Consider the following 14,507-nt stretch of genomic DNA (forward strand, 5'->3'; position numbering starts at 1 on the left):
ATGATGATGATGATAAGAATAACAATAGTAAGAAGAAGAAGAGGGGTTCCTTGTGGCAATACAGGACCAGGTGGTTAACACAAAATATCATAAATACATAATAAAAGACCAACAAATTCAAAATGAAAAATGTAGAAAAACCCGAGGAAAAAAACAGAAACAATCCAACACATTACAGGATCCTGTAGCAGTTTAACACAATCTGATTACTTACACAAACACAATAATCAAAACCTTGCTTTAAAATACCAACTCCTAAATGAAATTACACCTTACTATAAATACAAGCCAGCTTTAGAATCAGAATATTAAAAATTATATTATGAGCGATCAGTCATAGTCATACCTGTACAGATAGGACAATCCACAATAACTGTCCGGATATAATAATAAGGTATAAACAAGCAAGAACAACTTATGGAATAGATATAGCCATTCCAAAGACACATAACATACAGAAATTAATAAATGAAAAACACCACAAATATGTTGAATTAAAAGAGGATATTGAAACTGAAATACATTGTCGCAATAGTGAAATCTACAACCGGGGTCATCCCAAAGGCACTACACAATAGTATTAAACAATTACTGCTACATAGTAATATCTATGCAAATATTCAGAAAACCAAAATACTAAACACCAATGGAATAGTCCGAAAGTTCCTAGCAATTTACAGGCCCTTTGAAATAATAACACCGAGGAATTTAACGTTGCTGACCCTCTCCAGCTCTGATCTCCCGATGAGAGCGTGGACCTGCGGTTTCCTCCATCTGAAGTCAATGATCAGCTCTTTGGTCTTGCTGACATTGAGCAAGTACCACTCAGACAGATTTTCAATCTCCCTCCTATCTGCTGATCATCACCACCTTTGATTCAGCTACAACAGTGCTGTCATCAATAAATATGGCATTGGAGCTGTGCTTAGCCACATAGTTGCAAGCATAAAGTGAGTGGAGTGGAGGATAAGCACAGAGCTTGTGGTGCACCTGTGCTGATGGAGTTTGAATCCATTGCACTCTGTCCTGTGCTGCATTGACCCTGGGGTGATTGGTACTTATCATTTTATGCTGGATTAGATATTATTTCAGTTATCTGGTTGTGTAGATTGGATTCAGGGTCTTTGACAGAGGGATGCAAGAGCATAATAAGTAGAAGCAGAAGTGAGCCTCTCAGCTCAACATACCTACACTGCCTTTACAAGGATCATAGCCGACCTCTTACCTCAGCACCATTTCCCCAAATCCCTTAATATTCAAAGATCTGTTTTGGGTAGAGTCAACAGTTGAGCATCTTAAAGATGAGAATTACACGAGGTTTTGAGTGAAGGAGTTCCACTCTGTGTGAAATGAGGAACTGCTGTGTGGTTGTTCTTGCAAGATCGTGGCTCCAGACCAGCCCATGCACCATCAATCTTCAGGTCATGCTTGTGCTAATATTATTTTGTGACCCTCTGTTCTACCACATGCTGTGTGTGACTGTGACTTGCACCTTGACCTGGAGGAACAATATTTTGTTTAGCTGTATACGATGCATATGGTTGATTGACAATTTCACTTCAACTGGAAGATTTCCTCTGTCCTGAATGGACAGCTCCTTATTTTGAGACTGTGCCCCTTGGTTCCAGGCTCCTCAGTCAAATTAGACTTCATCTCTTATCAACCCTGTATCAAGTACCACATAAAAAATTGTATGTTTTACGTGGATCTCTCTCGATTCTTATAAACTCAGGATATAGGTTTAGAGTGATTAATTTCTCCTTATTCAACTAACTCAATAACTAATTTTGTGAGCTTTTGATTGCAAGAATATCCTTCTTTAAGTAAGGAAATCTTATCTAAAAGCAATATTTCAGCTGTAATCTCACCGGGCTCCACTATAATGGCAGTTGTGATCTGTTACTCTTATTCTCAAGTCCTCATGCAATAAAAGTGAACACACTGATTGCCTTCATTACAGCTTCCCACCCCTTCACATTAACATTTAGTGATTCACATACAAGGATATCCAGCCTCTCACTAAAAAACAGTATCCTACAGGACTTTATTTTTTACACACCAATGTAGATGATTTTACAAATTTCCTCATATTATTCCATCCTGCCTATTCAATTCACCTGTCTACACTCAGTGGCCATTTCATTATGCACACCTGGACACCAGCTCGTTAATGCAAATATCTGATCAGCCAATCTTGTGGCAGCAATCCAATGCACAAAAGCATGCAGACATAGCCAAGGGATTTAGTTAACTACAGACCAAACATCAGAACGTGGAAGAAATATGACCTGAGTGACTTTGATCAGAATAATTTTTGGTGCCAAATGGGGTGGTTTGAGTATCCTAGAAACTGCTGATCTCCTGGGATTTACTCACATGAGAGTCTCTCGAACTTACAGAGAATGGTGCAAAAAACAAAAAAAATCCAGTGAGCGGCAGTTCTGTGGGTGAACTTGCCTTATTAATGAGAGACAGCAGAGGAGAATAGCCAGACGCGCTGCAGCAACTTAAATAATCATGCATTACTACAGTGGCATGTAGCACATCTCTGAACACACAGCATGTTGAATCTTGAAGTGGATGGGCCACAGCAGCAGAAGACCACAAACTTGCACTCACTGGCCACTTTATTATTAGGACCTTCAGGTACCTGAAGTTTTTCTAGATCATCATCATAACTTACATTGTTATCCAGCCTTGTTTCCTCAGCAATCTCATATCTGTAATACAATGCCATCATCCAAATCATTGGTAAAGCTTGTGAAGACTCAACACCCATTTTACTATAATCCCTCAGCCTGAAATAATCTTAGTGAGCATTGTGTGCCAGAGTGGACTCAGAATCATTGACTCAGTGTTGGATTTGGGGCAGGTCTCAAGATTATTGTTACTCAGCCTTTTGTGTCTGTCATGTCCCAGAGTTACTATCCCTTACATTCCATACTGGCAGGTCCTAGCTCACTATTTATTCAGGAGGAAGATGCAAAAGTTCTATAAATATTTGTTTATTTGATATTGGAAGTATAGCAGATCTATCTTGCAAAAAAAATTAGGAACTATTTTATGTATCAATAACACACAGTAACAGATCTTGACTCGCATAACTGCATAATTTTATTATCAGTTTAGATTTGGATTTATACTGGTCAATCCTTCTGCCCTCCATGCCACTACATAAACTAAATTTCAAATCATCTTCTTACTCCACAAGTTTTGAAAATCCACTTGTTTGCTATGAAACACTTGAAACCAAGTTTTTTGACCTTGTTGGCCTAAAACAGTAATTCAATGGATTTGTGGTGTACAGCAGATTGTTAAATTCATTCCTTCAGGAGAGACAGAAGTAATGTTTGTAAAGAAATTGTAATATTTGAGGCAATTTGACTGAATTGCCTGATCAGGTACCCGTACAAAATGGTGTCATTTCTAAAACAGCTATGAAGGAATTCAGGAGATTCCAAAGTGTGAGAAAAATCCAAGTTTATACCTTTCTCTATATCATCTTTCACTCTCAAAAGCACTGTTATTCCTGGGTCAATTTCTCTCCTCACCACCATCCTCCAACCCATTGCAATTCTGCCCAAAGCAAACTGATCAAAATTGAGTTAAGGTTATGATTTGAAAAACAGGGAAATTGCATAGTCAAAAAAGAGTGAATTATTTATCATTTTAGGGTTTTGTTTTCTGCACTGTTCTTCTCTTTATTGTAGGTCTCTTCCAGAAACTTTTTGTAGTTGACTTTGCCTTCCATGTTTTCATCAAATTTTGTCATGATGTGATAGACTTCATCCTCATTTAGGAGCAGATCACAGAGCTTGAGTACAGCACGAAACTCTGGCAAGGAGAGATAACCACTGCTGGTACTATCTAACTTCTTAAAGGCTCTGCGTAAGGACTTCCATTCACCTTGAAGCTGCAGGGATAAAGGTAAAAAGGAAGACTGAAAACAAGGGTTAATTCTTTTTTACTTGCATGCCATTGGACTACACTGATAGATCCTGCAAAACATGAAAACTGTCTTATAGAAGTAGTTGATTTGGTGCCAAGACCTCTTTGCTTCTGTATTTGATAACAGGATCTACAGACATAAAATGATCCTTATAAATCAATAAGCTGTAAAACTTGAGACCAGTGCCGATGATCCAAATTTTATAGATTTAACTATGTTTCAGCATCCTGCCTTTCCCCAGTGTATCCAAAGTTCAGAGTAAATGTTATTATCAAAGTACATATATGTTACCATATACAACCTTAAGATTCATTTTCTTTGGATATACTCAACCAATCAACAAAGAATAAGAACTTAAACAGAATCAATGAAAAACCATCCAACTAGGGCATTCAACCAGAGTGCAGAAGACAACAAACTATGCAAATTCAAAAAAAGTAAACAACAATATAAATAATTATCAAAAAAATGAGATGAAAGGTCCTTGAAAGTGAGTCCATTGGTTATGGGACCATTTTCTTCTCAATGGCCGCACAATAATCTGCAATTTGAAATGATACCTCATTGGATGGATTCAAATTGCATGCTTTGAGAACCCAACTGTTGTTTTTGGAACTTTATAGGCCAGCACGTAGTTTTGTTAGTCATCTTTTAGCACCTTTACATGAAGGTATCCCAAGGAAACATATGCAAATGTTAAATGGTCACATTGGATTGTTCATTATCATCCTGTATAATTTGCACTGTCCCATCACAGCTTTGATGGTAGAGCTGTAGATGATGATCCTGTACCAATAACACTTGCATCCTGCTCAGAAACCATGCCCTGACAACAGTTTATTGGCCCTATTCTCTGTCTGGTTCATACACCTGTTTTTTCTGTATCAAGGTATCTAGAGTCAGAGTGATAGACCAAACACTACAGAACAAGCCCTTTGGCCCATCTACTCTGTGTCAAGCTGTTATTCTGCCTAGTCCTATCAATCCACACTGGACCACAACCTTCCATATCCCTCCAATCCACATACTTATACAAACCTCTTATATGTTGCAATCAAGCCCACATCTACCACTTTCACTGGCAGCTCATTCCACACTCTTACCACCATCTGAGTGAAGCCCCCCCTCCAGACTCCCCTTAAATGTTTCACCTTGCGCCCTTAACCCATGACCTCTAGTGCTAGTCTCACCCAACCTCAGTGGTAAAAACCTGCTTGGCCTTACCCTATCTACGTGGTCTTACATGTTATTATCAGCACTGATCTCTCTGCCGCTGGTGGGCATTACCTTTTTCCGCAGCCTTGCTGTGATGGTGTTCAGCCCTGTGCCGTGCTGATCTGTGAAATGACTGTTCGGATGCTGCATTACAGCCAACATGTTACTCCCCTCTCGCCACTGCTGCCTGCGCATTGCAAATGGTTTCAGGAAGTCTATGTAGGAAACCCTGGTGGGCAAGATCAGTAAAACATCAATGGTCATTAAACATTTTGCGGATACATGAGAATTATTCTTCCTCATCTGAAAATCCAAATAATTTGACTCACTTTAGCATATTTCAAAGTGCTTAATGTCACAGCTACTGGCATGATTTATAGAACCATTCCTTCAGCACCGTTCACTGCTACCTTTGACTCCACGATTCCTTATTAGTAGGGTGTTTTTTTTAGCAGAGATTTAAAGATTCAACATTCATGATTGTTTAATATCATTTCCTGTACACAGGATTAAGGAGAACAAACTAATTCTTACTCCAGAAGCGATGCAGCACAAAGAAAAACACAAAAGATCAAGAATTCAATAGTGAGACCATAAGACATAGGAGCAGAATTAGGCCATTTGGCCCATTGAGTCTGCTCCTCCATTTCATCATGGCTGATCCAATTTTCCTCTCAGTCCCAATCTCCTGCCTTCTCCCCATATGCCTTCCTGCCCTGACCAATTAAGAATCTATCAACCTTTGCCTTAAATATACATAAAGACTTGGCCTCCACAGCTGCCTGTGGCAAAGAATTCCACAGACTCACCCAAAGGACACCCTCTATTCTGTGGCTGTATCGTCTGGTCTTAGACTCTCCCACCACAGGAAACATCCTCTCCATATGCATTCTATCAAGGCCTTTCACCATTCAATAGGTTTCAATGAGGTCACCCCTCATTCTTCAGAATTCTAGTGAATACAGGCCTAGGGACATCAAATGCTCTTCACGTACAACAAGCTGGAGGAACTCAGCAGGTTGGGCAGCATCTGTGGAAACGAGCAGACGTTTAGGGCCAAGACCCTTCATTAGGACTGAAGAGGGAGGGGGCAGGGGCCCTATAAAGAAGGAGGGGGAGAGTGGGAAGGAGAAGGCTGGTAGTTGTCAGGTGAAAAACCAATCAGAGGAAAGATCAAGGGGTGGGGGATGGGAAGCAGAGAGGGGATAGGCAGGAAAGGTGAAGAAAGAATGTAAGGGGAAAGCACTATGTGTAGTAGAAGGCAGAATCATGAGAGAGGTGATGGGCAGCTGAAGGAGGAGACAGAGTAAAAATGGGATGGGGGAAGGGAGGAGGGGGGAATTACCGGAAGTTGGAGAATTCGATGTTCATACCAAGGGGCTAGAGACTACCCAGACGGTATATGAGGTGTTGCTCCTCCAACCTGAGTTTGGCCTCATCATGGCAGCAGAGGAGGCCGTGTATGGACATATCCGAATGGGAATGTGAAGCAGAGTTGAAGTGGGTGGCAACTGGGAGATCCTGTCTGTTGTGGCGGACGGAGCGTAGTGCTTGATGAAGTGGTCCCCCAATCTGCGTTGGGTCTTGCCTATGTAGAGGAGGCTGCACCGGGAGCACTGGATGCAATAGATGACCCCAACAGACTCATAAGTGAAGTGTTGGCTCACCTGGAAGGAGTGTTTGGGGCCCTGAATGTTGGTAAGAGAGGAGGTGTAGGGACAGGTGTAGCAATTACACTTGCAGGGGTAAGTACCAGGTGGGAGATCTGTGGGGAGGGACGTGTGGACCAGGCAGTCATGGAGGGAGTGATCCCTGTGGAAAGCAGAGAGGGGTAGAGAGGGAAAGATGTGCTTAGCGGTGGGGTCTTGTTGAAGGTGGTGGAAGTTGCAGAGGATAATATACTGGATCCTGAGGCTGGTGGGGTGATAGGTGAGGACAAGGGGGACACAGTCCCTGTTGTGGTGACGGGAGGATGGGGTGAGGGCCGAAGTGCGGGAAATGAAGGAGATGCGGGTGAGGGCATCATTGATGACAGCAGAAGGGAAACCATGATTTTTAAACAAAGAGGACACTTGAGATATCCTGGAATGGAAAGCCTCATCCTGGGAGCAGATGTGGCGGGGACAGAGGAACTGGGAATAGGGAATAGCATTTTTGCACTTGGCAGGGTGGGGAGGGATATTGTTGAGGTAGTTATGAGAGTCAGTGGGTTTATAGAAGATGTCAGTAGACAGTCTGTCTCCAGAGTTGGAGACCGAGAGATCGAGAAAAGGGAGAGAAGTGTCCGAGATGGTCCCAGTGAATTTGAGGGCTGGGTGGAAGTTAGAGGTAAAGTCGATGAAATTGATGAGCTCAGCATGGGTGCAGAAAGCAGCACCAATGTAGTCCTCAATGTAGCGAAGGAAAGTTGGGGAGCAGTACCAGTATAGATTTGGAGCATAGACTGTTCCACATAACCCATGAAGAGGCAGGCATAGCTGGGACCCATAGCTAATACTCTTCATATGATAAGCTGTTCAATTCTGCAATCATTTTTGTGAAATTAATTTGAACCCTCTCCAGTTTCATCACATTCTTTCTAAGGGAACTAAGACTGCTTACAATACTCCAAGTAGGGCCTCACCAGTGCCTTTTAAAATCTCAACATTATATCCTTGCTTTTACATTCTAGTCCTCTTGAAAGGAATGCAAACATCACATATGCCTTCCTCACCACAGACTCAACCTGCAAATTAACCTTCTGGGAATCCTGCACAAGGACTCCCAAGTCCCTTTGAACTTCGAGTTTTTGTATTTTCTCTCCACTTAAAAAAATCAACCCTTTCATCTCATCTATCAAAATACGTAAGTAATAATAATCAAGAATCCACAATAAATATAAATACATAAGATAGCTCATATACATAGATTGATTATATGTACAGAAAGTGTTGCTAGGCTGCACATAAGGTGACTGACAGGAAATAATATAGTGGTGGAGTTAGTAGATGGGGATGTTGATCAGCCTTACTGCTTGGGGAAAGTAATTGTTTTTGAGCCTGGCAGTCCTGCCATGGATGCTACATAACCTCCTCCCTGATAAGAGTGGAACAAGCGGTCTATGAGGTAGGTGGGATCCTGCATCTTTCTGTACATATTTTATGTCCTTCATGGGGGGTGGGCTAGTGCCAGAGATGTGTTGGGAAGTTTTAACTAACCATAGTCTTCCTATCCACTGTAGTGCAGTTCCCATATCAAGGAAAAACTGACAGGATGCTCTCTTCTGTGTGTCTGTAGAATGACATGAGAATGGACATGCACAGTCCAGCTCTCTTCAGCCTCCTCAGAAGGTAGAGCCATTGGTGATATTTCTTGACTGTGTACAATGTCTTCTGTGACCATGAGAGGTTTGTGAGATGTGCACTCCAAGGAGTTTGAAAATGCTTGCAGTTTCCATTGTTGTGCTACTAATGTAAATGGGGGGGGGGGGGTGGGGAGGAGTGAGTGGTGTGAGCCGTCCTGAAGTTGATACCCATCTCTTTGTCTTGCTGACACTGAGGAAGAGGTTATTTGCCTGGCACCAGGCTTCGAGCTCGTCCTTCTCCTCTCTGAAGGCCACCTCATTGTTGTTGGTGATGAGCCCGCAATTGTAGAAGGAAAGGAAATTACTCTTCAAATTTCAAACAAAAGAAGATCTGCAGATGCTGGAAATCAGAGCAATACACTTAAAAATGCTGGACTAACTCAGCAGGCAGGCCAGGCAGCATCTATGGAAAAGAGTAAGTAGTTGACGTTTCAGGCTGAGACCCTTCATCAGGACACTTCTCAAATTGTTGTTCCTTCACCTTTTTAAAAAAAGTGTCCAGGTGCTTTATAAAGTTTGGATAAGTTTATTTTGAAAAAGAAATAAGGCCACTATTTAAAATTATTTATTACATTTAAAATACGTTTCAAATGTCAGATGTTTTTTTTAAAAAAGCCAGTAACAGAGAGAACACTCTTCCTCTGCATGCAGGGGGACTGGATCAGTACAATCCAGCTCATTGGTATGTATAGATGCCAGATATCTAAAATGCAACAGAAAATGCTGGAAACATTCAAATCCTTCTCAAGGCGACGTTTCTAAATTCTTAAACCCACTGTACTCGTGAATATCGAGGATAATTGCGCATGAACAATGTAAACGGAGAGCTATCCAATGATTCCTTCAACTTACTGTAGCCTCAACAACTTGTTGCTAACAGATGACTCTCTCATTCCGACATCGTTCAAAGTATTGGTTCCATAAATTTGATGCACCCGATGAATTTAATTACACTTAAATTTTACAAACTAGACTTTATAACCACGACCCTACATTTTTAATGCTGTGTAACTTTCTTAAAGAAAGTATTCAAGAGTTGAATTTCAACTGCGTGGCATTCAGTACCTCGCTGATGAAATTAATTTAAGGACAGGTGCGGGAGGGGAAAAGGATTAGAAAGCGGTGTCACTCCGGACAGATGGATAGAATGGAAAGAAATTGGTGTTGAACACTAGCATAGACAGAATTACTTGTTTGCATGTTGTAAATCCTATGTCGATCTATGAGTATTTTAATTTCCTCGCCCCAGTTTCTCAGTCTTGGAGACACACTGCACTTCCAGTAAGTTAGCCCCCTTCTAATGCACGCCTTGTCATTTCTTACAATGCAGTGTTTAATTTCCTGGGCAACTAAAACTCCACTCTTAAACCCTTGCATTTTTAATCCAAAATACGCCGGCGAAAATGTAATTGCCTTTGTCTGCGAGGTCTAACCCAGTGGCTCGGCGTGCGAACTCATTTGACCTTACCGGCCATCTCCATTGACTTCGAATTTCTTCGCCAGCATTTCACACTCGTATTCATTCAAATTTATACACAACTCGGTCAAGATATCCTTAAACTCCTCTTTGCTGACAAACCCGGTGCGGTAGGGGTCAAGCTCCTGAAATTCTTTCCTGAGATCGTCCCACAGGTAATCAACCTGGAAGTTGTAATTAAATCAACAGTGTAAAGTGAGTTTGACGAGACTACATTTTATGAAACAAATTATACCATTAAACCGTTAGCAACTTAGAGGCTCAGAGCGTTGATCTGGAACCGCAATTTTAACTCTCGTCCCGGCGGCTGAGGGTTTGAAAAATATAAGTTTGTAAGGGAAGTCGATGTCAGCATTGGGAACATCAAACTATGGGATGATAGTTTTAAAATTTAAAAAAACCCATCAAGTTCACCACGGCTTACGAGGTTGGGAAATCGACGGTCAAGTTTGAACGTGAATCCAATCTTCGTCAGTCCTCCCTTGGCTGACTCCACCTATTACCTCCCAGCCTCCGTCGCTATTTCATTCCTTCCCTCCTCCATCTGCCAGTCATCCCTCCTCACCTGGATCAATCCAGAGCTCGCCAACGCTTCCTCACTCCTTTCCCTTTTCTTTTTGTACTGGCTATCTCCCCTCTGATCTGCCAGTCTGGATGAAGGCCCTCGACCCGAAACTGGCTACTTCCCTCCAACAGGCCGTTTGGCCCGCGGAGTTCGTGACTCCAGACATGAACTACAAGTGACTCGTGACTCCAGTAAACAAGTAATCCAGATTGGAGTAATCTAGTTGACCCCGATCTAGTTAGCTATCCAGTTGAGGTGTATTTAGCAATAGGCAATAAAACCGAGCAGAGTCACCAACACATACGTTGTGTGAACACATTAAATTTAAATCAATAACTCAGTTATTAGATTGCGAGCCAAGAACCTCACTTTTGCGCGAACGTTGTCCACCAGAATGTCGGTCGCGCAGTTCAGGTTCTTGGAGCGCATTCTTAGGTCGCTGTCTCCCTTTCTTGGGGGGCTGATTTTGGCGTTGGGGAAGCAGGCGGATTTAGGGGAGTGGCCGAAGTGTCTCACAAACTCTAAGAAATCCAGGGTTTTGTCTTGGTTCGTGATGAGTGTTTTCCAGAGCCGGCGAATCTCGCCCCGGGTTACTTCTGGCCAAATATCAAAGCTGGGAGGGAAAGGGAGAAAAAGAATAAAAACACGCCAGGCAGAAACAACTGAAAACACAGCCGGGTCGTCACGTTAAACGGAGAAACAAGGCAAGATGGAAGTGATATACATTGACCGCTAAAATATTTCTCCTAATTGTTGTTCCGTCATCACCGGGAGAATCATCTCGGCAATTCTATTTCTTCTTCACGTACATATACGTAGATTTACCGTTTTAGAAGCCGGTACATGGTTTCGTGGTTGAGCCGCTTTGAATTAATTTCATCCAAGTGTTCAAATTCTCTCTCAACTTCTTGATACTGTTTATACAGCAGCGTTTTAATAATCTTGAAGAGCTGTGCCAGGAAGAAAGAGAAAAAAATCCGAAAACTTTATTCGTAGATTAAATTGTATATACAGTACACCCAGTGCCCGCTTTATTAAGTACACCTGTACTCTTGCTCCTTAGTGCAAATATCTAATCAGCCAATCGTGTGGCAGCAACTCAATGAGTAAAAGCATGCAGATATGGTCAAGAGTTGTTGTTCAGACCAAACATCAGAATGGGGAAGAGATTAGATCTAAGTGACTTTAATCATGAAACGATTGTTGCTGCCAGATGGGGTGGTTTGAGTAGCTCAGAAAATGCTGGTCTCCTGGGATCTTCACGCATAACAGTCTCCAGAGTTTAGAGAGGATGGTGCAAAAAACCAAGAACACGTCCAGTGAGCTGCAGTTCTGTGGGCAATAAGCCTTTGTGAATGGGAGAGGTCAGAGGAGAATGGTCGGGCTGCTTTAATGTGACAGGAAGGAGACAATGATGAGAAAATCAGCAGATGCTGGAGATCCAAGCAACACACACAAAATGCCGGAGGAACTCAGCAGGAGAGACAGCATTTATGGAAAAGGGTAAACAGTCAATGTTTCGGGACATTCTGACCCTTCATCAGGAAGGAAACAGTAACTCAAAAAGCCACACATTACAACAGTGTTGGGCCAAAGAGCATTTCTGAATGCACAACACATCAGACCTTGAAGTGAATGGGCTACAGCAGCAGAAGACCATGAACATACACTCAGTGGCCATTTTATTAGGTACCTACTAAAGTGGCCACTGAGTGTATCTCCAAACTACTCACTGGGGAATATTTCTGAATAACTGCAAGCAACGTGATATAACAGTAAAGGGATCATAGAGAGCTGATGATTGAATGTATTTTGCAATTGTCAGTCAACCCCCAAGATCATGAGAATTGGCTGTGCGTTAAAAGTTAAACAGAATCACAATCAAGTTTATTATCACTGAGATACGTCATACAATTAGTTGTTTTGTGATATTTATTATGAACCATGGATAACTCGGAAGCCAATAAGTATTTTAAATAAAACTTGACATATAATTTAGTACTCAGTTACATTAATTGCTTCTGAAATCTAGTGAGGTGAGATTGTGTTCTCAAACAGCACCTGCTCAGGAGTTCTACCATATCTCTTGTCTTCATCCAGTTGACCTGAGTTCTGTTTCTCTTGTAGTCCCTTTTGTCCGGATATGATTACTGACTTCTCATCAAAAAGACTGGAAACTCCTTTCCTGTTGAAAATGAATGAACGAATGAGTATATTTCATCTGAAAGGGCTCCGCTTCTGAAGTAGAATGCTCCACTGTTTCAACACAGGAACACCCATTCGACTGAATTTCCTGTGTCAAGGGAACTCAACTCTAACACGGAGTCTATGACTAACCTCAGAGGTAGAGGATTAAAGGAGTTCTGTTGACAGGTCATTGACCAAATACTCTGTTTCTATCTCTACGGATGCTTCCTGACCTTTTGAGTACTTCCCATATTTTTTGTACATAATGATTTGAATCATGTTGATTGCAAATGTTATTCTGCTGTTTAAGGAGGGTGGGAGGCAGCAGAAAGGAAACTATAGACCTGTTAGCCTGACATCAGTGGTTGGGAAGTTGTTGGAATCGACTGTTAGGGATGAGATTATGGAGTACTGGAGCAACATGACAAGATAGACCAAAGCCAGCATGATTTCCTGAAAGGAAGTTCCTGCCTGGCATACCTACTGCAATTCATTGAGAAAATTACAAGCAGGGTAGACAAAGGAGATGCAGTTGATGTATACTTAGATTTTCAGAAGGTGCCGCACAGGAGGCTGCTTAGCAAGATAAGAGCCCATGGAATTACAGGGAAGTTACTAGCGTGGGTGGAGCATTGGCTGGTCAACAGAAAACAGAGAGTGGGAATAAAGGGATCCTATTCTGGCTGGCTGCCGGTTACCAGTGGAGTTCCACAGGGATCGGTGTTGAGACCGCTGCTTTTTATGATACATGTAAATGATTTGGACTACGGTATTAATGGATTTGTGGCTAAATTTGCCGATAATACAAAGACAGGTGGAGGAGTGGGTAGTGTTGAGGAAACAGAGAGCCTGCAGAGAGACTTAGTAAGTTTAGGGAAATGGGCAAAGAAATGGCAAATGAAATACAATGTTGGAATGTGTGTGGTCATGCACTTTGGTGGAAGATATAAACAGGCAGACTATTATTTAGATAGGGAGAGAACTCAAAATGTAGAGATGCAAAGGGACTTGGGAGGCCTTGTGCAAGATACCCTAAAGGTTAACCTCTAGGTTGAGTCGGTGGTGCAGATTACAAATGCAATTTTGGCATTCATTTCTAGAGGTATAGAATATAAGAGCAGGGATGTGTTGTTGAGGCTCTATAAGGCACTCGTGAGACCACACTTGGAGTATTGTGCGTAGTTTTGGGCTCCTTATTTTAGAAGAGATATACTGACTTTGGAGAGGGTTCAGAGAAGATTCACGAGAATGATTCCAGGAATGAAAGGGTTACCGTATGAGGAACGTTTGGCAGCTCTTGGGCTGTATGCCCTGGAGTTCAGGAGAATAAGGGGGGGATCTCATAGAAACATTTTGAATATTAAAAGGCCTGAACGGATTAGATATGACAAAGTTATTTCCCATGGTAGGGGATTCTAGGACAAGAGGGCACGACTTCAGGATTGAAGGACGTCCTTTTAGAACAGAGTTGCAGAGAAATTACTTTAGTCAGAGGGTGGTAAAACTGTGGAATTTGTTGCCATGAGCAGCTGTGGAGGCCAAATCACTGGGTGTATTTAAGGCAGAGATAGATAGGTTCTTGATTAGCCAGGGCATCAAAGGGTATGGGGTGAAAGCAGAGGAGTGAGGATGACTGGTAGAATTGGATCTGCCCATGATTGAATGGCGGAGCAGACTTGATGGGCCATATGGCCTACTTCTACTCCTATATCTTATGGTCTTATGACTGATGGTCGACAGCCTGCAGGAGAGTTGCAGTTATATTTTTCTG

General features: G+C 42.0%; 1 protein-coding gene across 4 annotated transcripts in view; it reads right to left on the reverse strand.

Annotated features, from left to right (window-relative positions):
* Nucleotides 1-3,091: 3,091 nt before the first annotated feature.
* LOC140728965 (EF-hand calcium-binding domain-containing protein 6) overlaps nt 3,092-14,507 on the reverse strand; it is an 83,540-nt gene continuing 72,124 nt past the window's right edge. For all 4 annotated transcript variants that reach the window (XM_073048137.1, XM_073048138.1, XM_073048134.1 and 1 more), the window contains 6 exons: nt 12,611-12,734; nt 11,375-11,499; nt 10,919-11,162; nt 9,976-10,148; nt 5,237-5,393; nt 3,092-3,913 (listed from right to left, as the gene is read on the reverse strand). In XM_073048137.1, the coding sequence (XP_072904238.1) occupies nt 3,665-3,913; nt 5,237-5,393; nt 9,976-10,148; nt 10,919-11,162; nt 11,375-11,499; nt 12,611-12,734 (1,072 nt within the window). In that variant the 3' untranslated portion in view covers nt 3,092-3,664. The remainder of the gene's footprint in view (nt 3,914-5,236; nt 5,394-9,975; nt 10,149-10,918; nt 11,163-11,374; nt 11,500-12,610; nt 12,735-14,507) is intronic.

This window comes from Hemitrygon akajei, chromosome 6 (assembly GCF_048418815.1).
Source record: "Hemitrygon akajei chromosome 6, sHemAka1.3, whole genome shotgun sequence".
Classification (NCBI taxonomy): Eukaryota; Metazoa; Chordata; class Chondrichthyes; order Myliobatiformes; family Dasyatidae; genus Hemitrygon; species Hemitrygon akajei.